Source organism: Mandrillus leucophaeus, unplaced genomic scaffold (assembly GCF_000951045.1).
Source record: "Mandrillus leucophaeus isolate KB7577 unplaced genomic scaffold, Mleu.le_1.0 Scaffold197, whole genome shotgun sequence".
Taxonomy (NCBI): Eukaryota; Metazoa; Chordata; class Mammalia; order Primates; family Cercopithecidae; genus Mandrillus; species Mandrillus leucophaeus.
Window position 1 is genome coordinate 3388444 of NW_012101998.1, and position 24166 is coordinate 3412609.

Sequence of the window (24166 nt, forward strand, 5' to 3'; positions counted from 1 at the left end):
ATATAATGCAGAAATAAAGTGAGCAGGCTGAGGATTAGGGCAGGTGTCTGGAATATGTTCAGGAGTGGGAGGGGAGTGACATAGCTCACAGGCTAAGCAGAGTAGCACAAAGGCTAGAGGTTTTATTCCCAGCCCTCAACTTAAAAGACCTCAGGGGCAGATACTGACTCCAGCCTGGCTGTGCCCTTACCCTAAGGCCATTCACACTTTTTTTTTTTTTTTTTTTTAAAACACAGGTAATCCATGTTTATTATAGAAAAATGCCACATTACTCTTTATTGGATGTGAGCGCCAGCACCAGCCCCTTTCTCTCCAAGCACAGGGGCACGCAGGCAAGGGGCTCCGTCCCCCGGCCGGGATGCAGTGGAAGCCTGGCTCCACTACCATTCTCCTAGAGCCAGCACCCTCCGCGGTGCCTGGGGCTCAGGTCTGTTCAAACTCCTGCTCACAGTAGCCTACATGGAGGGGTTGGGCCTGGACACCTCGCCTGCAGGAGGACATGAAGAAATGGCAAGATAAGCCCCTCAGAAGGGGCCCCAGCAACACTTTTCACACCCGTCAACAGTCTCTCCTTCCCCATTTTGGTGACTCTCAAACTGTCACTGTACACCAGGTGTACCTGGGGATCTCAATTCCACAGATTCTCACTTGGGGTGGGGCAAAGTATGGGCAAGAATCTGCAAGCTGAACAGGTGCCTCATGTGATTTTGATACAGGTCTTGGAGATCCAGAAATGTTGGCAACAACTATTTCTATCCTGCCTATCTCGTACCCTAACCCCAAATAACTCAATCCCTTTGGAAAATAGGTAGATGTCTGAAAGGCAGCCAATGCTCCTGGCCTACTTAGCCCTCTGTTCCTGATTCTAAAACGCTGTAAATGTGGTAGCATTGGGGGACTTAGGTGCTGTCCTGTCCACGAATATGGACGTGAAATCCTGTCCTTGGGTCTCAGACTATAACCTGACCAATCTCCTTAGGGGACATCTAGGCATGCTTCCCTTATTATCCAAGTAAGCAACATGCTTAGAGAACCAGCTGGAAGTCACCCAGTGAACGACATAGTTAAGGCTTAGATGTTACCATGCTTGACTCTCAGCCCAGGACTCTGCTCTGCATTAGGCTATGTCCCCCAAGTTCTCAAGACCTAGCCAACGAAGGAATCAGGGAAATGACTATCTTACACAGGCACATCCCTGACAGAGGCAAAGGTGTCATGAGATCCTGTAAGTCAGCCTGGTTCAAATCCTGCTTCTTAGTGACTTTGGGCAAGGTACTGAACTTCTGTGCTTCAGTGTCTATCTCTAAACTGGGGACAAAAATGCACCTATCTTATGGGGTTGTGGTGAAGACTAAATGAGACAATATGTGTAACAAACTTAGCACAGTGTTTGCCACAAAATACAGTTGTCCCTCAGTATCCACAGGGGATTTGTTTCAGGACCCCCATGGATACCAAAATCCAAGGATGCTCAAGTCCCTTATATAAAAATGACATAGTATTTGCATATAACCAATGTACAACTTCCCATATACTTGAAATGATCTTGGATTACATATGCCTAATACATATAAATGCTATGTAAATAGTTGTTATACAGTATTTTTTATGTGTATTTTTTTGTTGTTGTATTTTTTTTCCTGAATACTTTTTATCGCAGTTGGTGGAATCCATGGATGAGGGCCGACTATAAGCCTCCGTAAGTGTTAGCTATTGTTATTATTCTCTTCCTCTCTCTAAGGGGTTCCCCAGCCCTGGATCTGCCCTACCCTGCCTTGCGAAGGCCCCACAGCTTGCTTACCTCAGCAACTCACAGCGGAAGTGTGACAAACGTTCATAGGCAAATGTCAGGTCAGATGTCAACTTGTTGCTCCACAGCCTTTCGGCAACAGCCCCTGCTCTGGGCCTGGAGGAAAGGGGGCATGTGCCAGATTGGGCTCTGTATTCCCTGCAAAGGTGCTGGACATCCATAGGCTGCTACCTCTTGTCTAAGTGCCCTGGACTAGCTCAGGCCAAAGGAAGTGATCAATACCTTGTTATGAGCTACAGTCAGGTTAGATGGCTCCCAGAAAGTTCTAGGGCTCAGCTACACCTTCATTAAAATGTCGGTAGCAATCCCACTCTCTTCCTCTCTCAAAGATACGGGAATAAGAATAAACCTTAAAGGCATCATTAACCACAATGACAGTGACAGCAGCAGATGTCCTTAAAATGTAAACTCTGCACAACCAACCACACTTGGTAAGGCTGCAGTGAAAAGAGCAGAGGGAAGCCTTATTACAGGAATCATGGATGCTTGTGCTGGATCCTGAGCAAGTCACCGATGTTCTCCAGGCCTCATTATCTCTCTGGGAAGTGAGGTTAACAATCCCTATCCCACATACCTAATGGGTGGCTGGAGGGATATAGATGGAAGTCATGTGGAGAGTGAATATTGCACACAAATCTTCAGAAGGCTCGTTGTACGGCCTGCTCTCTCTCAGGCCTGAAAGGAGTGTACTAGTCCAGAGGTGGCTAGATGGGATTGGGTCTGTAAGGGAGAACCCCTGCTCTCAGGTCCAACCTTCCACCTTCCCCCGAAAACCCTTACCAGAGCCTGGGGACCAGGTTTGTGTTGTCCACATATTCTCCCCACATACAAGCCTCTCCACCAATCACGAGAGCCTTCTGCTCAGGGGTACCTGAGGGAAAACAAGCAACAACAGTCTGGTGATGGTGGGTAACTCTAGGGTCCCTCTCAACCACCTTCACAATGTGGCCCTCACCCCAGCTAAGTTGTTTCATTCACTAATCGGAAATGTCTGGCCCAGATCTTCCTGCCTCCCATCCTGTGCCCCAGCCCAGCCTCCTCTGGTTAGCAAGGAGAGCTCTCTGCTTTCACCTTCAAATGCCAGGGGTTCCACTATGTAGAAATCCTTCCAGTCAGGGCCGTAGGATATACGGTTCAGGTACCAGGGGGCGGAGAGAAGGGCCCGGAAGCCGGCCTTGGTGACCAGTTCCAGCTCCTTCATATAGTTCACTGGAATCTCTTCTCGCCACACCTGTATGATTGTGTCTGGTCGAATCTGTTATAAAAGGTCAAATGGCAGTAAGGACACAAAGTTGAGGAGATTCCTGGGCCTTATTCATACACAGGCAACGTGGGACAACAGGTGTGTGCTCCCTCTGTTCCCCAGCAGCAAAGTATGTCTCTGTGACTCCTGACCATTGAGCTCACACCTCAGGACAGAGGCCAAGGAACCCAGGGCCCTAAAAGGCCTCCCTGCAGCTCCCCTCTCCGTCCCTCTGCAACCTCCCTGTCCACACAGTAATACCAGCTGTGAGCTGAGGGCGGCAAGCAGGGGGACCCCGGAGCTGCCATGTCCAAAAGTCTCCAGATGATTCTGGGAATGGGACAAGGCTCCTGAAGAGTCCTTGCATGTGACAGGAGTGGGATCTTACTGATCAACAATAAAGGAGAAGGTAGCCTTGGTCCCACAGACCCAGAAGACCCTAATCTATGATTTAGGAAGAAAAATCCAGCCTATCCAAGTAACCTAGCAGCAGAAATAGGTTTTTTTTTTTGGGATGGAGTCTTGCTCTGTCACCCAGGCTGGAGTGCAATGGCACGATCTCCGCTCACTGCAAGCTCCGCCTCCTGGGTTCACGCCATTCTCCTGCCTCAGCCTCCCGAGTAGCTGGGACTACAGGCGCCCGCCACCACGCCCGGCTAATTTTTTGTATTTTTTTTTAGTAGAGACGGGGTTTCACCATGTTAGCCAGGATGGTCTCGATCTCCTGACCTTGTGATCCGCCCACCTCGGCCTCCCAAAGTGGTGGGATTATAGGCGTGAGCCACCACACCCAGCCCAGAAATAGCTCTTAATCAGGTTTGTAGTGAGGGAAGACAGAAACTCTGACACATAAACCCAGGGCTCATACCACAGCGGCCTTTGGTTTTTTTGAGACAGGGTCTCACTCTGTTGCCCAGGAGTGGAGTGCAGTGGCACATTTGGGCTCACAGCAACCTGTGCCTCCTGGGCTCAAGCAGTACCCCCACCTCAGCCTCCTGATTTTTGTATTTTTTGTAGAGACGAGGGTTTCGTTATGTCGGCCAGGCTGGTCTCGAACTCCTACGCTCAAGCAATCCACCTGCCTTGGCCAACCAAAGTGCTTGGATTACAGGCGTGAGCCACTGCACCCAGCACTCTGTGGCCTTTCTAGAGAGAACAGGAGAGTGCTCTGACCATTAAAGCCCAATCCAAACCAGGAGGTTCAGTCTCTGTAGAGGCAGGAAGGAGCTGGGGAGACCAGAGGGAGGCACCGCTGGTGGCTTCTTCTCTTCTCTGCCCCGGCTCACCTTTACTTTATTATCAAACACCTCCTGCCACACCACATAGCCCTTGCCATAAGAAGAGACGATGTCCAGCAGCCTGGAGAGGAGAGGAGTGTCTCGTAAGTGTCTGCTTAGCTCAGACGGGCTCTAGACTGTTTGTGCCAGTGCTCTAGGGGTTGAGCCTGGCCAGGGGCCTATTCCTCATTAAGCAGTGTCTTTCCCCAGGGTGGGAAACTGACCACTCCAAACCTGAAAGGATGGGAAAAAGGACAAGGGAACCCTGCAGGGGCCAGACAGTGGCCAAGCAGGGCCTGACTCCAGTATGGAAAGGGAGGACCCCACAGGAGGACCCCCAAGGGACCCCACCCGCCCTCCTTCCCTTCTCACGTCTGGATGTAGAAGGACTCCAACTGCTTGAAGTCCTCACCGAAACCTTTCTTCCTCATAAAGTCTTGGATATCTGGGTTGGACTTCCTGAATCCCAAGAGAAAATGAAGATTAATATTTCAACATCCTGAAAGCCTAATGCCTGGGGATTAGTCACCTGGCCCCCTATAACTTCCTTTTTTCACCTGAAAAATCAAATAAGCAAGGATCTCAGAAGCCCTACATGTAGAAAGTGTGGCCAAGCAAAGTTATGTGAAGCAGGTGAGCTGTTGACACAGGCTGAGAAAGGCTGAGTCTGGACCTGAAGAGTTTTAAGTTCAAACTCCCAAAGAGAAAACATGTTAATCCTCTCCGGACTGCAACATGAGGATCCAAGGTCTTAACTTAAGAGCTCCAGCACACTGGATTCCGGCTTTCTCATCTGCTCTTCCAATTGGATGACAAGTCTTGCTGTCTATTACCTGCTGCAGATCCCTTGCGTTACAACGTCCACATTTTGCTGACATTGTTCTCCTTCTGGAATATTCTCCCTTGCTCACATCTCCAAAAAGCCAAATCATTTCCTCAGATTCAGCTCTGGCGCCCTCTTCTCAAAGAAGCCCCTCAGCCTCTTTTGAGCTCACCAGAACCAAGGGTTTGGACTTTACAACTGAATACTAATTAGACACTGTCATCTATTAGTCTTGAATTCTGTGTCTTGACTCTTCAACCAGACAATTTTAAGCCTTCATAAACAGGGATTATTTTTCTCTATCCTGAACTTTTCTAACACAATTCTGTGTCCAGGGCTGGTTTTTCTATCAATACCTCAAGGATATGAGAGTAGGAAGGAAGAGGTTCACAGTGAACGCCTTGCCCAAATCAGGTAGGATCTCTACGTAGATGGGCAGAGGAAGGCCTAAGACCTGAGCAATGTGAGTCCATATAGACCACTGAGAGCAGCAGCTGAGCTAAGTGGCCCCTCGGGGGCTAACCTCTATTCTGAGTAAGCAACTGATCAGGCCACAAAGGGAAGATCAAAGGGCTCATACCAGCAGGTGAAATCAACCTCATCTCCTCCAAGATGAAGATAAAAATCTGGGAAGACAGAGCTGATCTCCAAGAAGAATGTGCTCATGAACTCATAGGTATTGTTGAGACTGGGATTCACTGGTCCAAAGGTGCCAGAGGGCTCAGACCCAGAGTAGCAAGGAGTCAGTAATCCAGGGATACCTAAGCCAACAGAAAACCCCATACGAGTGTCACAAATACATAAACCCCCAAGCACAGTCCTACACGTAAGGACACAAGTCACACAAAGTAAGACAACACATTTAGGTAGGCACACTCAGGCACTCACAGACACTGGTAGTCACCACCATTTAGTCGCAGTAAAAAGATACAAATATATCCACAATCATAGACAGGCAGAGGCTGAGTTTCAGCCAGACAACTGTCAGTGCACACACTCTTGCCTTGACACACTGCTTCTAGCAGGCACCACCCTTGCTCCCAAGGCTGCTCTCCTCACAGGCCTTTAGGCTGAGGGAGAGTCTAATCCAGCCAAACTGGCAAAATCTTTCTTCTCTATCTCCTCCTGCAGGTGGGGTCAACCATCACCCAGAATCTTTTTACATTTCCTAAGGAGTATCTCCCTTGGCCCAGAGACTACTTCCTGCTGCTGAGGTCACAAGATGTCTTCAGGGTTTTGTTGTTGTTGTTTGTTTGTTTCTGAGACAGAGTCTTGCTCTGTCACCCAGGCTGAAGTGCAGTGGCACGATCTTGGCTCACCGCAACCTCTGCCTCCTGGGTTCAAGCGATTCTCCTGCCTCAGCCTCCTGAGTAGCTGGGATTACAGGCGCCTGCCCCCACAACTGGCTAATTTTTGTAATTTTAGTAGAGATGGAGTTTCACCAGGCTGGCCAGGCTGGTTTTGAACTCCTCACCTCAGGCGATCCACCCGCTTTGGCCTCCCAAAGTGATAGGATTACAGGCGTGAGCTACCACGCCCGGCCAGTATCTTCAGTTTTCTATCAGGCCAGTAGCCCTTTTCAACCGTCATTTAACCTGCGTTGGGGACTCACACTGGAGGGCGGAGGGTATACAGAAGAAAGGGAGCAGGGGTAGTGACTGACTCTGACCTCTGCAGGCTGCCCTTGGGCTTCTTTCTTTCAGATTCTACCCTGGTGGTCAGATTCCTCAGCATCCACTCGAGGCAAAACTACCTGCAATGGCATCTGAGAAAAATGTGCCCTTACATAGTCTAACAGTACATATTTTAATAGTAAGAAGTGGCTTCCACTGCCCAAAGTGAGTTCTTCCTATCTAAATTCCCAGGTGGAAGAAGTTGATGGAAAACATTCTTCCAAGGACCAAGGCTGGAATATGCCACTTCCATGAGCCATTGCCCTGAAGCTTCACTCTGAGCATAATGAGCAGAGTCCCTCTGGCCGCAGACATCATTCTTACCTGGTCCCCAAGACAAAGTGTGGCCAGGAGTGTCAAACTCTGCAAGCACACGGATACCCCGGAGCCGTGCGTATTCAATGACCTCCTTCACATCCTGTGCTGTGTAAATGTGGGTGACAGGGTTGTAGGACCCCTGAAAGGCACAAGACACCCTTCAGGTTCACATTTCCTGAAAGCTAGCAGAGTAGAAGATACTCAAAATGCCCACAAGACTCCCCAGACATCAGAAAACCTGCCCATAGCCCTTTGGTATCAGGGACTATCTTCAAAAAACTTGATCATAATTTCCCAGAAGTTATCACATCTATTTTATCTGAGTATCATAATGCCAGTGAGATAATCATGGTAGGTATTAATATTATGTCCATTTAACAGAATATACATAAATAGAAAGGGAATAAGGCCAGAAGAGATTCTCTCCTGAAGGTCACAAGGAAAATTATTGGCAAAGTTTTGGACTTGAACTCAAGTCTTCTGACTCCAAATCCAGTGTCCTTCCCCTATATTGGTGTAAAACCGACTGGTTAGGATGAGAGACACTGTTCTTGCCAGGAGGGCCACAGCCAGATTCAGACACTGACCCATAAACTTGGTCTGAGTGAAATGGGGACATACCTTTCTCATGAGCTCTGGAAAAGTGAAGCTCTCATATGGGAAGGAAGGATCATCTACCAGATGCCAGTGGAACACGTTCAATTTATTGTACGCCATGACATCCTGTAGGTTAAAGTGCACACTGTGAACCCATCACAGTCTCTCCCGTTTCAGCCTCAAACTTGCAATGTTGGGCAGGCTCTCAGGCTGCTCCATACATCCCTACAGGCTTGACCTGCCTCAGCTCTCAATTAAGTGTCTATGGGGTCTCTCTATCAAACCTTCCCATCAGGGAGGGATGGCATGGAGGGAAGGCCTCGCACACTTCTACTCTTCCCAGAACACATCCAAAGATGGATGATAGAAGTGGTCTTTCCTCTTTTTGAAATAAATTCTGGCCACATTAAGAGGAGGGCTGCAGCTACTGTGGTACCCTGGAATCTTCCAAAAGCCTGAAGAGCAACACTTCCTCTTGCCATTTGTGTTGTCTGACTGATGTTAATCCCAACTGTGAGACCTCCTGGGAACTTAGTAGTCTCTTAACTCATAATCTCAGAGGCCAAGGCTGGCAGATGTGTTGCCTCCTTTGGTTCCGTCACAGGAGCAAAGGAAAAGGCAGACACAGGAACTGGATCGGGAACTGTCAGATAAGACTGCACATTAAAACTCAAGAGAGTTAGGAACCTCCTAGGTAAGGCTTTTTTTTTTTTTTTTGAGACATAGTCTTGCTCTGTCACCCAGACTGGAGTGCAGTGGCGCAATCTCAGCTCACTGTAACCTCCACCTCCCAGGTTCAAGGGCTTCTCGTGCCTCAGCCTCCTTCCTTCCTTCATTCATTTTATTATTTATTTTTGGGACAGGGTCTCTGTTGTCCAGGCTGGACGGCAGTGGTGCAATCACAGTTCATGCATCCTTGATCTCCCCAGGCTCAGGTGACCCTCCCACTGCAGCCTCCTGAGTAGCTGGGACTACAGGTTTGCGCCATCATGCCTGGCTAATTTTTTGTATTTTCAGTAGAGATGGGGTTTCACCGTGTTGGGCACACCAGTCTCGAACACCTGAGCTCAGGCAATCCACCCGCCTTGGCCTCCCAGAGTGCTAAGATTACAGGTATGAGCCACTGCACCCGGCCCAGAGGTAAGGCTTTGAACATCTCTCTCCTATGACCTTCTCCTAACTAAAGTTAGCTCTGCTGGCCAGGTGTGGTAACTCATGCCTGTAATCCTACCACTCTGGGAGGCCAAGGTGGGCAGATTGCTTGAGCCCAGGAGTTCAAGACCAGCCTGGGCAACACGATGAAACCCCAGCTCTACAAAAAAAAAAAAAAAAAAAATTGAGACCCTTTCTCAAAAACAAATAAATAAAGTTAGTTCTGCCAATGAAGCCAATTCCCCTAAACATTTGTATCCCTGGAAACAGCCTGAACATTGATCTACGGTAGCCTGTAAGGTAGATTTAAGTCACTCTTTATTTTTTGAGTCTTGGAGCAGCTCATCTTCTACATTTTTCCCAGGAGCTCATAGAGTTACACACATTCTCTCTTTTTTTTTTTTGAGATGGCGTCTCACTCTTTCACCCAGGCTGGAGTGCAGTGGCGTGATCTCCAACCACTGCAACCTCTACCTCTCGGGTTCAAGCGATTCTCCTGCCTCAGTCTCTCAGGTAGCTGGGATTACAAGGATGCGCCACCATGTCCAGCTAATTTTTGTATTTTTAGTAGAGACGGAGTTTCACCATGTTGGCCAGGCCGGCCTCGAACTTCTGACCTCAGGTGATCCGCCCACCTCGGCCTGCCAAAGTGTTGGGATTACAGGCGTGAGCCACCACGCCCAGTCCATACATTCTCTCTCTAACTCTTTAAGAATTTGGAACTTGGTCTGTCCGTTGCTCCATCACCCCAGAACTCTTAAGTGTGAAGAAGGCCTTCAGGCCTGGGTACCAGAGTGTCCAGGATGCTAGAGAGTGGTAGGTAATGGCGAGATGTATCCAACAGCAAGCCCCGGTGAGGAAAGCGGGGAAAGTCCTCGATCTCAGTCTTGTTGATAAAGAACTGTGCAGAATAAACATTGAACATGTCAGATTCAAAGGAAGCTTACTACGGGGGCACAGGGAGATGAAGATACCTCTCCCAGGATTCTTAAAAAGCCAATCTTTGACTGTTCTCAGGGTCACTGTCTCCCCAAATGCCCCCCACCTCTATAAATGACCATGAGCAGCCACCTTCCCATAGAGCAATTGTCCAACGCCGGCCTAATACAACTGTCCCATACACCACTCAGCCTAAAAATTCTGGATTTTCCTGTTAACACAGTTTATTTTCTTCAAAGCAGTGTGGCCTCAAGGTCTAAATGATGACTAAATGACTAAATGATGACTCAAGGGAACCAAATTACAGTGATTCCAAACAGACCAAATCTACCAAACCAGTTTTCCACTCACATCTCCTCTTCCATTTCTACTGGGGCTATCTCAAGTCACCAGGATCCTAAGGCAAAACAAGATTTTTCTAGGATTCTCAACATTGGGATCAAACCCCGGAGATGAAAAAGGAGCCCTTTTTGAGGGTCCACACTTACTGTGCCCTCAGCAGATTTCCAAACAAGCTGGCTAAAAGTCTCCAGACCTAGGAAGAAGTAGAGAGGCAGAGTCAAGACTCAGGGAGTGGAGAAAGAGGTGTATCTATTTGGAAGGTTCTCAATGTAGCAGAGCGTAATGTTTGGGTACACAGTGAAAATGGATGTAGTGTAGGCTTGACAATTTTTAACACCGATGAAAAGGGGATATTAGGAAGCCAGTATCCATCTTTACTCTGTATTTCATTTTGGGAGATGTCAGAGTAAGGGTTTTAGTGCCCCTTCTTACAACACACTAACTTTCAAAACCCATGTACCTCTCATCTATATTTCCTGTGCCTTGACAAGAATATTGAGAAGAGAGGCCAAGACATATACTCATGAGGACAGACACAGGGACAAGACAGCCTGCAAGGCTTTCCATAGTTAATCCCTATCAGGAGCTGACAGAGCTGAGAAAAGGGGTCCCAGAATAAATTGTGAGAAAGTGATCATAAGCTTGGGTTTCCAAGGAGCCTGGGTTCATGGCTGGACCTAGAAAATAAAAAAAAAAAAATCACCCACTCTTCCTCTTCAGAGACTGAGAAGAGACCCATCTATAGGGAGCTGAGGTGTGGTGGACAGCAACTGCCTCAGAAGGACTCCCCTAGTCCACTGACACTGTCTCCTAGAGTCTAGCAAGGCCCACACAGGTATGTTGAATCCAGAGCATTGTATGTTCTCAACAGCTGGGGACCCTCTTCTGGAAACACTGCAGAAACCCCATGAAAAATTATCAGAGTCCCCAATTTCAAAGTGAAAGAATCCATGAGACTTCAGCAGTCACTCAGCACCTGGTTTGAGCAGACTGCTAGTGTACTGTTTTGGCTTCTCCCCACTCTGACTCTGACACCCAGCATTCTGGAGTCCGAGGTCCTCCCTTACCATCGGCACCTGCACCAAAGGTACAAGAGGGCAGGAAGGGGAGGCAGCATGCTGTTGTTCCAAGCATAGAAGTGGGGAAAGGGAAGGAAGACAAACCAAAGCAAGGTGTGGAATTCCGAGAGAATTTCCCTCATCATTCACCAGCAGAGGGTTTACCAAAAGTGGGAGAGGTACTTGGCTAAGTCTGTATCTAAGCACCAAATACCTTCTCAGTAAACCCAGAGGAAGGGCAAGGGCTGACAGTTTAGCCAGTAAACTCATTTTCTCCAGAAATAATGTAGTTCTAAATATTTCACTACTATTTATCTTTTCTCTTGCATGTATCTATTTCTTTTGTTATAGTTTTCCTTTTAAAAAATACCTTTCCAATTACATGTCTTTAGCAAGAGCTGGACGGGCAATGTCTGTGGTAGCATCATTCCCCCTGTCCCCCAGCTACCTGTCCCCTGCTGGCACCTAGAGCATCAGCCCGCAGACTCTCACACTGCTTCCCAGAGCCCCTGACTAGGGCAGCAGCAGCAGCAGCTGCTGATGCTGCACAGGGTAAAACCTGTCAACCTCCAGGGACAGCTCCACAGCGATGGGAAAACACGCCAACTGTTCCCATAAAGAAAGCTTCCTGGCTGGGCGAGGTGGCACACACCTGTAATCCCAGAACTTTGGGAGGCCGAGATGGGTGGATCACTTGAACTCAGGAGTTCAAAACTGGCCTGGGTAATATGGTGAAATCCCATCTCTACTAAAAATATAAGAATTAGCTGGGCGTGGTGGCAGGCACTTATAATCCCACTACTTGGGAGGCTAAAGAGGGAAGATTGCTTAAGCCTAGGAGGCAGAGGTTGCAGTGAGCAGGGACTGGGCTACTGAACTCCACCAACACCAACCTTCCCACATCATCCTTTCTCTCTCTCTTTTAATTTGTTACCTCGGAGAGCTCCCCAGACAGTCTCAGAGAGGAGTAAACACTGGTCATCATTTATGGTCAGGGTATCTGAAATGACAGAAATGAACTCATTTAGTTGGTTAAGGTTTTCTATTCTCAGATTATAGACCAGATACTCTATAAATCATTGGATTAAAAAAAAAAAACAGTAAGACCATATATTTTTAAAAATCTTTCAATGAGGAGATGTCCCCAGAGCAAGATAGCTATAGGATGGGCTGGTCTGGGGCCAGAGCGGGAGGGTGGTCACCACAGTGATTCTGTAGACCCTGCATGATGACGTACAGCAAGAGTCAGGCTGCAGCGGAGTTCTGTACAAAGCACCACCTCCCTCATGGGTCAGTTTCCACAGCAGAAAGATGAAGGAAGTCTTCTCCTGGCAAAGGGAACAGGGATGCCTGCAGCGGGGAGTGCAGCATGCAATGCTCCCAATGCCTTTGTAATCACCCTCCTTTCCCTTTCCTCTGTGCTTCAGCTACTTCCTCCAAGAATGTGAGGAAGAAGCCAAAACTCAAATGTTCACTTTGGAGACTGAGAAGTCCCCAAATGCTGCTCAGGGAAGACAAGAGGCAGTCACTGGACTAATGACTTAACTTCATCTCAGTATAAGTGACCAGAACCCCTTGTTTCCCCAATGAACGGTCTATTAGAGAAAACTAGCAAAGTATACACTTTCCTAAAATAGAAATGTATTCTGTCCAGCAGGTAGGTGTCCTGTGGGACTCAGTGAAGAGCCAGTGCGATGTTCCACAGCCAACCTTTAGCACTGGTTCGGTTTCTGCATAGGAAAAACTCATCTTCCATGGCTCTCAGCACTTGGTGACCCTCAGTCCCCATGGTCAAGGGAGACTCCAGGCCGAGCATCAGCAGTTTAGGCCAGGCCATCCAGAGTTACAGCTTCAGACAAGTGCTTGCTCTTCTAAGACAGGGAACAGGATGATACTTACAATTCTCTACCGACTCCAAAGTAGGAAGCTGGTTACATCCAGGTGTGACTACAGAGACAACCAACACATTCTTCTCAGGTGTATGCCGTTTTCCTGGGAAGACAGGGTAAGCTTGGTGTGGCCAACCTGCCATTAGAAGCAACAAGCAAAACCAAGGCCCTAGTTCTAGTACCCCAGCTCATACGCTTGTGGTAAAGGGAGGATGGCATTTACCCTTGGTGTAGGTACTGCCTGATCATCTGTTCAGCTGTTTCATTCTGGTTGTGCCCCTCTTCTCCTCAGTAGCCGCCCTGACCCATGTCTGAATGCTCTGGGTGACAGCTCTTCTTAACCAGGGCTCTATATTTCTGGCTGCCCTTGGCCTGTACCAAACAAACAATTCCACGACCTCAACAACTGCTTCTGACTGAGAGGCAGCTCTAGAGCATGCTACTCTCAGTGTGGTCTACAGATTAGCTGCCAATGTGCAAACTGTGTTACTGGTTGGTCACTATATAGAAAACTTACATGAAGCCTGAATGTAAATCAATGATGTCAGAGTGAACACACTGTCTAGTTCTAACATTTTTTCATACCAGATTTTCTTTTTTTTTTTTTGTGAGATGGAGTCTCGCTCTGTCGCCCAGGCTGGAGTGCAGTGGCCAGATTTCAGTTTACTACAAGCTCCGCCTCCCGGGTTTACGCCATTCTCCTGCCTCAACCTCCCAAGAAGCTGGACTACAGGCGCCCGCCACCTCGCCCAGCTAGTTTTTTGTATTTTTTAGTAGAGACGGGGTTTCACCGTGTTAGCCAGGATGGTCTCGATCTCCTGACCTTGTGATCCGCCCGTCTCCGCCTCCCAAAGTGCTGGGATTACAGGCTTGAGCCACCGCACCCAGCCAAGATTTTCTCGAAGAAGAGATCAGTTTTACATTCTGGTACATATGCTTCTTATCTCATTGCAGATTGGCATATTAAGTAGTACTGCTCTTGAGGGCTCCAGATGAAGGGTTTCCAGTTTTGCAAAAGCCTAGGAGCTAATGAAGCAGATGACAGAAGGATCTTCCATGCAGAGGAGGCCTGAAATGATGCAACTGATACCTCAGAGAAGGTCAGGGTCACCAGTCCATCTTGCTTCCTTCCTTCCTCTTCTCAAACAGGTTCTCGGTCCAAGGTAGATTTTACCCTAACAGTGAAGGGTCATCCAGTATGAGCCAACGTAGTACCTAATATAGCTTTACAGACCCTTGCCTATGCAGAAAAAATGCCAAGCCAAAATATGAATACACTGTCTCTTCTCACCTCCTATTGGTTCTTCCCTGTGATTTTCAGGATGGCTCTGATGTTATAGCCCCAAGCCTTAACTTAATGAACCCCTCTCTATTCTATTCTTTCCTGGAGAAACATTCATCCCACTGGCAACACAACATCCATGACTTTTTATGGCACTACAATGTCAGAGATAGGATGGCCTGGCAGAAGGCAACAAGAGAGAATTCAGAACCAAATTGGAATCTCAAACGTTACCCATCTCCAGGCAGAGAGAATCCAAGCACTCAGATCATCTCAAGAAAGCCTGCTCAGACCTCTTGAGCACTACCACATGGCTGTATCTCAGCTCTTAGGTCTGCCAAGAAGCAAGCCAATAAGGGGTCCTTTCTTACCATCATGAATAAATACATTCTTTCCTTTATCAGTAAATACCATGGATCCCCACACCAATACCTGCCTCCATTCTGCAAAGAGGAGGGAATCTGAAGCACCTCTGGGCCAGGTCAATTCACAACTCCATTCTCAAACCCTAAAATTACACTGTTACAACACAAAGGACAAGCAGACCTTCAAGGCGAAGACCACACTCAAGGCAGAGTCTGTAGGGCCATCCAAGCAGACAGGCTACAAACCCATCTCCACAGGAGACTCTACAGGGAGACCAATGAGGACTTAACCTAGGAGCAAGGGTGAGGAAAAACTATACCCCATCCTCTGTCTTCTTGTCCCCACTCCCAACCCCACGACATCATGGAGCCCCAATATCATTGTGTGGAGAGCTCATCTGCATATTACCCAGGCAGCCATCCAAAAGACAGCCAAAGTCCTGAGCTTTAGTTCTAATCCACTGGGGCTCAGCATGCCACATAAGGAGAAATCACAACTAATCCACATGCAACTACCATGGCTCGCCGCCCTCATGACAAAACAAGAGAGGCTGCACAAACACCAGGTTTATCTGAACTATTACTTGGAAGACAGAAAAATACCTAATCTTTCTTTTTTTTAAATTTATTTTTCTAAAACACACCTGTACTGCACTCCCTAAATCTGTAGTCTTTTGGAGAGTCACAGACTCCCTCGCAGATCTGCTGAATAGGAAAGCACTTTTTTCCCCCAGAACAATGCCCCTAATTTAAGGGCTGTTTCTCCAGAATTACAATTCTTCCAGTCCCCGCCATCAATCTCATGGTGAAGAATCCCTGTCCGAAGTTCTCTCAGTGACTCATCTGGGTTTGGGCTGAAAGACGTATATACAGGGGCATGGCTGCTGTTTAAACAAATTATGAGAGGGATGTTTGGGGGAGGCAGCAACACGAGAGCTGGCAAAACAGCAGGGACACTATGTCACTGAAAATGATGTAAATAGGGTATCACCACTGTGGTTTTCCGCCTCCAAGGTGCTACTCTGCCTGGCTATGAAGAGGGCAGGAAATAGGCAGGGGACAGTAGTACAGCTGCCTCTATACACACCCGCCCACAACCTGAACACTGAGAAGCACCGATGTGTGGGAAGCACGGTATGGCAAACAGCCCGGTCAGCCAGCAATGTCATGAGCACATGTGCCATGAGTCCAGCTGGGACAGCAGGAAATTGAGAAGCCTCCAGAGCTTAGAAGGCAGCATGAAAAACAGACCAGAGGGCTGGGAAATCAGGACAGGCTGCTTCTGGTTCTGGTTTTGCTGCTGCCAAGCTGAGCAAGTCTCAGGGCTCCCGTTTCCTCCCCTGTAAACAATGGCAGGGTGGGACCAGATTCCAGCTACTTCTCTTCAGATCTAAGACCTTGTGATTCCACAGACAGATAATACACTCCAGGGTCCCATTCCAGGACCACAGCCTCCTACCTCTGCAGCTCACTCGTCTCCCTGCTTTCATGTAGACCTACTCTTCTCTTTGGGTACACTGAAAACTTTGTATCTTTTTAAAAAATCAAAACAGTAGTACAGGCCTGGTGTGGTGGCTCAGGTCCATAATCTCAGCACTTTGGGAGGCTGAGGAGAGCGGATCACTTAAGGTCAGGAGTTAAGAGACCAGCCTGGCCAACACAGTGAAACTTGGTCTCTACTAAAAATACAAACAAATTAGCTGGGCATGGTGGTGCGCCCTGTAATCCCGGCTACTCAGGAGGCTGAGGTAGGAGAATCACTTGAACCCAAGAGACCGGAGGCTGCAGTGAGCAGAGATTGCACCACTGCACTCCAGCCTGGCCAACAGACTGAGACTCTGTCTCAAAAAAAAAAAAAAAAAAAAAAAAAAAATCAAACAGTGCTACCAAACAGTAGAAAATGTTCACAATTTAAAAAAAAAAGTATCTTTGGCACCCTTCCTTAGTCCCCTCAGTAAAGAGATAAACATCACTGGTAGTTTTCTACCCCTGTAGTACCTTGTAGCATAATTTTGCCTTAGCCTTATTCATCACAGACAGGTCATCTCCGGACATGGAATTCTCAGAACAAGGACACTCCTACCACCAAAATCCTACTGTTGAACCTTCTCCAGACTCCAGTACTATGACCCCTCTATTTCCCTTCTGTTCTCAGTCCTCTCTCATCCTTGCTTCCTTCCCTGCTGGCCTATGTGTAGCGATCCATCACCTCAAACACAATCTAGCCAATACTCTCAGCGATCTGTCTCTTTTCTGCTGTCACAACCAATGGGCAAAACTTTCAACCCTGGATCAATCTAACATCTGCCTGCTGTGCCCCTGACCCTGGCTACTGTACCCTATTGGAGGGAAGGGAGAAAAGTCACCAAAGAACAGGATTGGACCACTGCAAAATCATGGTCTCTATCTTGGCTGGGCCTGTGATGCTACCCTGAAAATCTTCTATCTCCACCTTTGCTTCATTCTATTTTCTACACCTTCCTCAAGTCTACTTGATCACCACCTCCCTTATGCTCAGCAGACAATCAGAAGAGAACTTTCAACTATCCCTACCCTCTTCCCCTCTCCCTGCTGACAAAAATATCTGCAACACTCACACCCGCCTGTACCCTTTCCCAGACCTCCACCTTGATGGAAGGGGTTTCCTTTTCCCTGTGCTCTGGAGCTCTTCTCAGTCTCCTCTCGTATAAATTATTTCCCCTTTTCCCAAAGCCTTCAGATTATTTCTTTCAACTCTCATCAGCATTAAAATGTTTGCAATCTTCCTGGTCTCAACTGCATGTCACTTCAAACACTCACTGTTTCTTTTGCCTTCCTGCCACAAAGACACTCTAGAGGAAATGTAGCCTAGGCAGCTAAGGACCTGAACTCCAAAGGAAGACAGATCTGGATCCAAATCTTGGTTCTAACACTTTCTAGCTGCAGGCCTTCCCTAGGCAAGTTATTTACCCTCTCTAAGCTGCAGTTTCCTCAACTGTAAAATGGGGGTCATAATACCTATATAATTGGGCTGCTGGGAAGGTTAAATGAGTTCACACATGTAAAGTGCTTAGCTCAGGGCCTGGCACATGGTAAGTGCTCATGATGTTGGTTATGCTTAGTATTCTCTTCGTAGCTGCTTCCTTACAACCTATCTATTCCTCAATCCACTATAATCTGGCTTCCTTCACCACCACTTCTCTCAAAATGGCTTCACCAAAGTCCTGTGGTTCTGTAACCAAATTCAAGGGACTCTTTTCAATTCATTCATTCATTCGACAATAATTTACTGAATGCTTACTATGTGCCAGGGGACACATAGTAAGTGCTGGGGATACAGCAGTGGTCAAAACAGACAAAAATCCCTGCTGTCAGAGAGCTCATAGAAACCACTCACTCCTTCTGAGACCTCTTGACAGCATCGGACATCCCTGACCTTCTTGAAACTAAACTCCTTTAGCTTAGGGGACAGTGCTCTCTTGGTTTTCCTTCTAACTCCTTGAATATGCTTCTTCATTCTACTTCTCCTTCACCAACCCCAATGTGCTAGTGTTACCCAGGATGTCCAAGGCTCCAAACTTCTCTTTTTCCCTTCCCTTACACTCTCCCTAGACAATGCCATCCACTCCCACAGCAGGCCAATGACTCCCAAATCTATCTTTTCAAGCCAGCCCTTCTTCTGGAGCTCTAGACTTGTATGCCTCCACACAAATGTCTCAAACGCCACTTGAATCTTAAACACAAAACTAACCTAACTCTTCATTCCTCCTCCTGGCTGATCCTCTCTCTCACTTTGATAACAGCCCCATCTATTTACCTACACCAGAAATCTCCTTCTTCTACACCTTCCATCTCACTGAGTAGATCACAAGTTCATTAACTCAAAATAACATTCACAGACTGTCTGCTAGCTCAAACATTGTGTTAAGCACTGAGATTACAACAGTAAAAAGACTTCTTAAAAGTCTTACAATTACACAATACTTATAATCTCTTAACACATCGCCATTTTCCCAACCCCACTGGGCCAAAGCCTTAATTCGGCCTCTTGTAATTTCTCACCTGGATGACTATAAAAAAATCTCCCAGGCAATCTTCCCCTGCCTCCAGGAATACCCATGTCAATCTACTATCCTCAGGGATATTAGAATATGAAGATAGGAGCATGACAATCTCTGCTTAAAATCTTCCAATGGCTCCCACAGCTTTCAGAATAAAGTCCAGAATTCACTGGGTAATCATCAGAAAACGCCTTGTCTTTTTCTGCTCCTGTGCAGGAACTCTCACAATGAACAATGAACTCTGTCCTGAAAATGCCATATTTTCTCCATATTTTTCTTTGCACATATTGCTTCCTCCAATTGAAACAAACTTTGCCTTCTCTCCACATCTCTCCCAATTAAGAAACAGCTCTGTTTTCCTTTTAGGAAATTTTTCTGTTATTTCCCTGCCCTTTCCTAAGAGACCCTCCTATGTAATCATGCAGCAATGTATACATACACTTTTCAAAACACTTATCTTAAGATATGCTGTTTATTTGTCTAGCTCCTCACCTAGGTTGTGAGTTCCTCAACAGGAGGGACCAATCTCAGTGTCTCTGTATTCCCAGTGCCTGACACACGGCAGTCATTCAATACATGTTTGCTGAAAAAATGAATGATGTTGGAATTTACAAAATGCATATTTAATGTTATGATTGTGCTATGTGATAATGAGGCATAAATAGCAAGTAGTTAATGTAGAGATTACTTTTATATCCTCAAACCTAGTATTTCTGAAATCCTGAGACTGGGGTGGGCGATGCTAAGACACCCAGACTTACACAAACTGCCTTTTCAGACACTGCTCTGAAGACCTCTGGATCCATAAATTTCAAGATTTAGGTCTTTCCACTTTTCTGAAAGGAAGAACTCATTGCTGTATTAGGGTAACTAATAACTATTAGGGTAACCTGGAAACTATCAATCTTTACCTCAGTGCAAAATAGCCTTTCCCTCCACTACCCCTGTTCCCTCCTGAATCAAAACAGTTTTATCGTATCAATGTGTTTGATTCACAGAATCCTAGCAGTATGTAAAAAAAAAAACACATTGGTTTCGGTTATAAAGTGGTACTTGATTTTGCTTCTGGATTGGAAACTAAGAAAGGCAACCCAGGCTTGGCCACCTTCCCACTCTTTAATGTCTACTCTGCCCCCATATCCCCTGGTACCCTCCTAGGCTGGTGCCAAAGTTTGTTCCCATGACCACTTTGTTCTCTTCCCCCTCTCACCTTTATAAACATCATATCCAGGTTTCATCTCCCCCATATTCAGCCTAATAAAAGCCCATTATATCATTCACTTCCCACTCATTTCTTCATTCCAACCAAGATATATTGAGCATTTAATGTGCATTAGGAACTGTGCTAGGTGCTGGGGCAGTTAAAAAGAAAAACGAGCCCTGGTCCCTGCCCTTGAGGAGATCACAATCTAGCAGGAGAGATAAACACAAACAATGATTACAAACATTGTGATAAGGGCTATGGTAGATTTCATAGCCACGCCCGGCAAAGGTGGAAGGTTTGACATTGAAGGGGACCTCTGAGTGGGATCTTGAACACTGAATTGGTATTCACCAAGCTACCAGGAGGAGAAAAGGTATTCCAAGCCTGGGAAGTGAATTGGTGTGGCTAGGAGAGAAGTCAAGGCCAACCTTGTCAAACTTCTTATCCCAACAACGTGGGAGTCTGTGAAGCCAGCTGCCCTGAGCTGGGGCCTTCTCCTTAGTGCTGCTGAATTCAATCTAGATCATGGTACCTCCTCCTGCAAGTCCCAAGATTCTTCACCCTCCACAGACTACTAATACCTACTTGGAAGTATCACTCTCTCCAGCCCACAGGTGAATCCTGAATGTTCTTCCTTCCTCTCATTCCCATCACATATTTTTTGGGTAAAAGTTGCACCTCTTTTTTTTTTTTTTTTGAAAAAGTTGTAGTTAAAAATTTTCTATTTCCCCCTACTTTTAAAACTGATCTGCCCCTCCCAATCCTATCCCCACTGGAAAGAGAACATCTCCCTAAAATTCTAGATCTCAAGAGATAACTTTAGTTATAACAGTTTGCACAATTTTCCAATTTTTTGTAAATACATAAATTTATTAATTTTTAAAATAAAAATGGGCCTGGGCACGGTGGTTCACACTTGTAACCCCAGCACTTTGGGAAGCTGAGGCAGGTGGATCACTTGAGTTCAAGCGTTTGAGCCCAGCCTGGTCAACATGGCGAAACCTTGTCTCTACTAAAAATACAAAAATTAGCTAGGCATGGTGGCAGGTGCCTGTAATTCCAGTTACTTGGGAGGCTGAGGCAGGAGAATTACTTGAACCTGGGAGGTGGCAGTTGCAGTTAGCCGAGCGATCATGCCACTGCACTCCAGCCTGGGTAATAGAGCGAGACTGTCTCAAAAAAACCCAAAAACAAAAAACAAAAACAAAAATGGGATCCTAATACTATTAGTTTGTAACTTTTTTCCCCTTACCAAAATGAGCTGTAGATCTGTTAATGTCAATATACATATAGATCTACATCCTTATTTATAAATGTTGAATAGAATTCCAATGATGAGATACACATTAACTTACCTAACTTCTCTTCTGTTTATGGACATTTATTCTAAGTTTTTAGTATTATAAACAATGCTCTAGTAAACAAATATTCATATATATGTATATAAGCAATTGTGAAAGATATCTGTAGGATAAATTCTTGGAGGTGGAAATGCTAGGCCACAGATATGAAAGTTTTGGTTTTGATACTGCCAAATTTCTCTTCCAAGTTACTGTACTAACTTATACCCAAATCGACATATATGGGCCCATTGCTCCACATCTTTCCAACACTAGACCATCTCAATTCTTTTTCACCATTGCCAGCTGGATTTGAAAAAACAAACACAGGCCGGGCACGGTGGCTCACGCCTGTAATCCCAGCACTTTGGGAGGCCAAGACGGGCGGATCATGAGGTCAAGAGATCAAGACCATCCTGGCTAACATGGTGAAACCCTGTCTCTACTAAAAATACACAAAAAAATTACCTGGGCTTGGTGGCAGGTGCCTGTAGTCCCAGCTACCTGGGAAGCTGAGGCAGGAGAATGGCATGAACCCAGGAGGCAGAGCTTGCAGTGAGCTGAGATCGCGCCACTGCACTCCAGCCTGGGTGACTGAGCAAGACTCCGTCTCAAAAAAACAAACAAAAAGACAAAAAACAAAAAAAAAATTGTTTCAATTTCAATTTGTATTTTTTTAATCTTAAGTTTTAATTTTTTTTTTTTTTTGAGACAGCGCCTTGCTCTGTCACCCAGGCTGGAGTGCAGTGGCACCATTATAGCTCACTGCAGCCTCAATCTCCTAGGCTCAAGTGATCCTCCTGCCTCAGCCTCCCAGACAGCTAAGACTACAGGCGTGTACCAGCATGTCAGGCTAATTTTTATTTTTATTTTTTTGTAGAGACAGGGTCTCTCTATGCTGCCCAGGCTGGTCTTGAACTCCTGGCCTCAAGTCTTTCTTTGTACCTACTAGCCAAATTCTTTACTTTTTAAAGTTATTTTTCTTGGTCAGGCGCAGTGGCTCACACCTGTAATCCCAGCACTTTGGGATGCCCAGGTGGGCAGATCACAAGGTCAGGAGATTGAGACCATCCCGGCTAACATGGTGAAACCCTGTCTCTACTAATACAAAAAAAAATTAGCCAGGCGTGGTGGCTGGTGACTGTGGTTCCAGCTACTCGGGAGGCTGAGGCAGGAGAATGGCGTGAACCTGGGAGGCGGAGCTTGCAGTGAGCTGAGATTGCACCATTGCACTCCAGCCTGGGCGACAGAGCGAGAATCCGTCTCGGTTGGGGGCGGGGGAAGTTATTTTTCTTTTATAGACTTGTTACAAATATCTGCCTCATTTTATCCTTTATTTTTTAACCTTATGCTTTCTTTTGCTTTAATTTTTACGCAGTCAAAGCTATGACTCTTTTCCTTTATGGTCTCTTTGTTTGCTCACTTAGAAAGGCCTCCTCTACCCCTAAAATTTTAATAATAGTTTCCTTCATTTCTGCCTAACACTTTGTCTTTCATCTTTAGATCTTTAATACCTGGAATTTACTTTTGAGTTTGATATGAGGTAAAGAATTTTTTTTTTCCAATTGGATAACCAGTTATCCTCACGTATTTATTGACTAATACATTTTTTCACTTTTGATTGGAAATACTTCTTTGATCATATATTAAATTCCCACATACATACACATGCTTGCTTGCCTCTGGAATCTATTTTCTTGGCAATCTTATTGCCAGGGAAATCCACCATGTCATATCTCTACCATATTTTGTCACTTTGCCCAATATATAACCCCCTTTGCTCACTTCTGGTCCTGTACTTCTATTCTTATACATGTTGCTTCCTCTTCTCTACCAGACCACCGGTACTACATATCATTCACCTTGTAAACCCTCTGAGATCTTATTGTGTAGTTATTTAATTACTCAACTTCTTCTACTTCCTCCCTAACTGAAGCCTGGCTCTCCCCAGGAATACCACACACCACTTCCCCTACAACATGCTCTGAGAGGCAGCCACCTCCCACATCACAGGGTTGAGATATAGGGCTGCTTCTGGGTCATCCATTCCACCGCCACCAAGTAATAAAACACCTTTCTTCTGTGGTTCATGTCACCCAGCTGTTAAATTTCCAGCTCTCCTTGTTACAACCCTCTGCAGCTTCCTGATCACTTCTTTATTCACTTTTTTTTTTTTTTTTTTTGAGATGGAGTCCTACTCCATTGCCCAGGCTGGGGTGCAGTGGCACGATCTCGGCTCACTGCAATCTCCACCTCCCAGGCTCAAGTGATCCTTCTACCTCAGCCTTCTAAATAGCTGGGATTACAGGTGTGCACCGCCACACCTGGCTAATTTTTGTATGTTTACAAATTAGACGGGGTTTCACCACATTAGCCAAGCTGGTCTCGAACTCCTGACCTCAAGTGATCCAACTGCCTCAGCCTCCCAAAGTGCTGGGATTACAGGTATGAGCCACTGCACCTGACCTTATTTACTTAATACTTTGGATCCTGGTGCCCAGTATTCCTCTCCACCCCAAAGCTGGCTATTATCCTAGATGATTTTAACACCCAAGAGGAAGAACTAACCCATGTTCTGGCTTAGCAGTCATCCAATAACATCCTCCTCTTCCTCAACCACCCTCCTATGGTTGCCTTTTGGACCTTCTTCTCCTCGGGAAGTGTTCAAACTCATTCTCCCAAGCTCTAGTACTACATAGCTAACTGCTTGCTAGATACCTCATAGTCAACACGTCAAAATCAAATTTACTTTTCATGATTCTCACTCTACCTCTCAACCTCTTCATCAATTTCGCTTTTTTTTTTTTTTTTTTT

At 46.2% G+C, this 24166-nt stretch overlaps 1 protein-coding gene and 1 long non-coding RNA gene across 3 annotated transcripts in view; one reads left to right on the plus strand and one right to left on the minus strand.

Moving 5' to 3' along the window:
- Positions 1–228: 228 nt before the first annotated feature.
- Positions 229–24166, minus strand: part of HEXA (hexosaminidase A (alpha polypeptide)) — a 34314-nt gene continuing 10376 nt past the window's right edge. Inside the window, exons 2-14 of one of the 2 annotated variants that reach the window (XM_011978602.1) lie at positions 13132–13224; positions 12167–12232; positions 10321–10367; positions 9684–9794; positions 7766–7867; positions 7151–7283; positions 5734–5914; positions 4703–4789; positions 4340–4412; positions 2882–3065; positions 2591–2681; positions 1802–1906; positions 229–487 (exon numbers count right to left, since the gene is read on the minus strand). In XM_011978602.1, the coding sequence (XP_011833992.1) occupies positions 424–487; positions 1802–1906; positions 2591–2681; positions 2882–3065; positions 4340–4412; positions 4703–4789; positions 5734–5914; positions 7151–7283; positions 7766–7867; positions 9684–9794; positions 10321–10367; positions 12167–12232; positions 13132–13224 (1337 nt within the window). In that variant the 3' untranslated portion in view covers positions 229–423. Of the gene's footprint in view, positions 488–1801; positions 1907–2590; positions 2682–2881; positions 3066–4339; positions 4413–4702; positions 4790–5733; positions 5915–7150; positions 7284–7765; positions 7868–9683; positions 9795–10320; positions 10368–12166; positions 12233–13131; positions 13258–24166 lie in introns of both variants that reach the window. The other variant, XM_011978601.1, reaches the window with a different exon arrangement.
- LOC105538683 lies at positions 1737–8427 on the plus strand. Its single transcript, XR_001005950.1, has 2 exons — positions 1737–3152; positions 6857–8427. It is a non-coding gene; the product is annotated as an uncharacterized LOC105538683 (long non-coding RNA).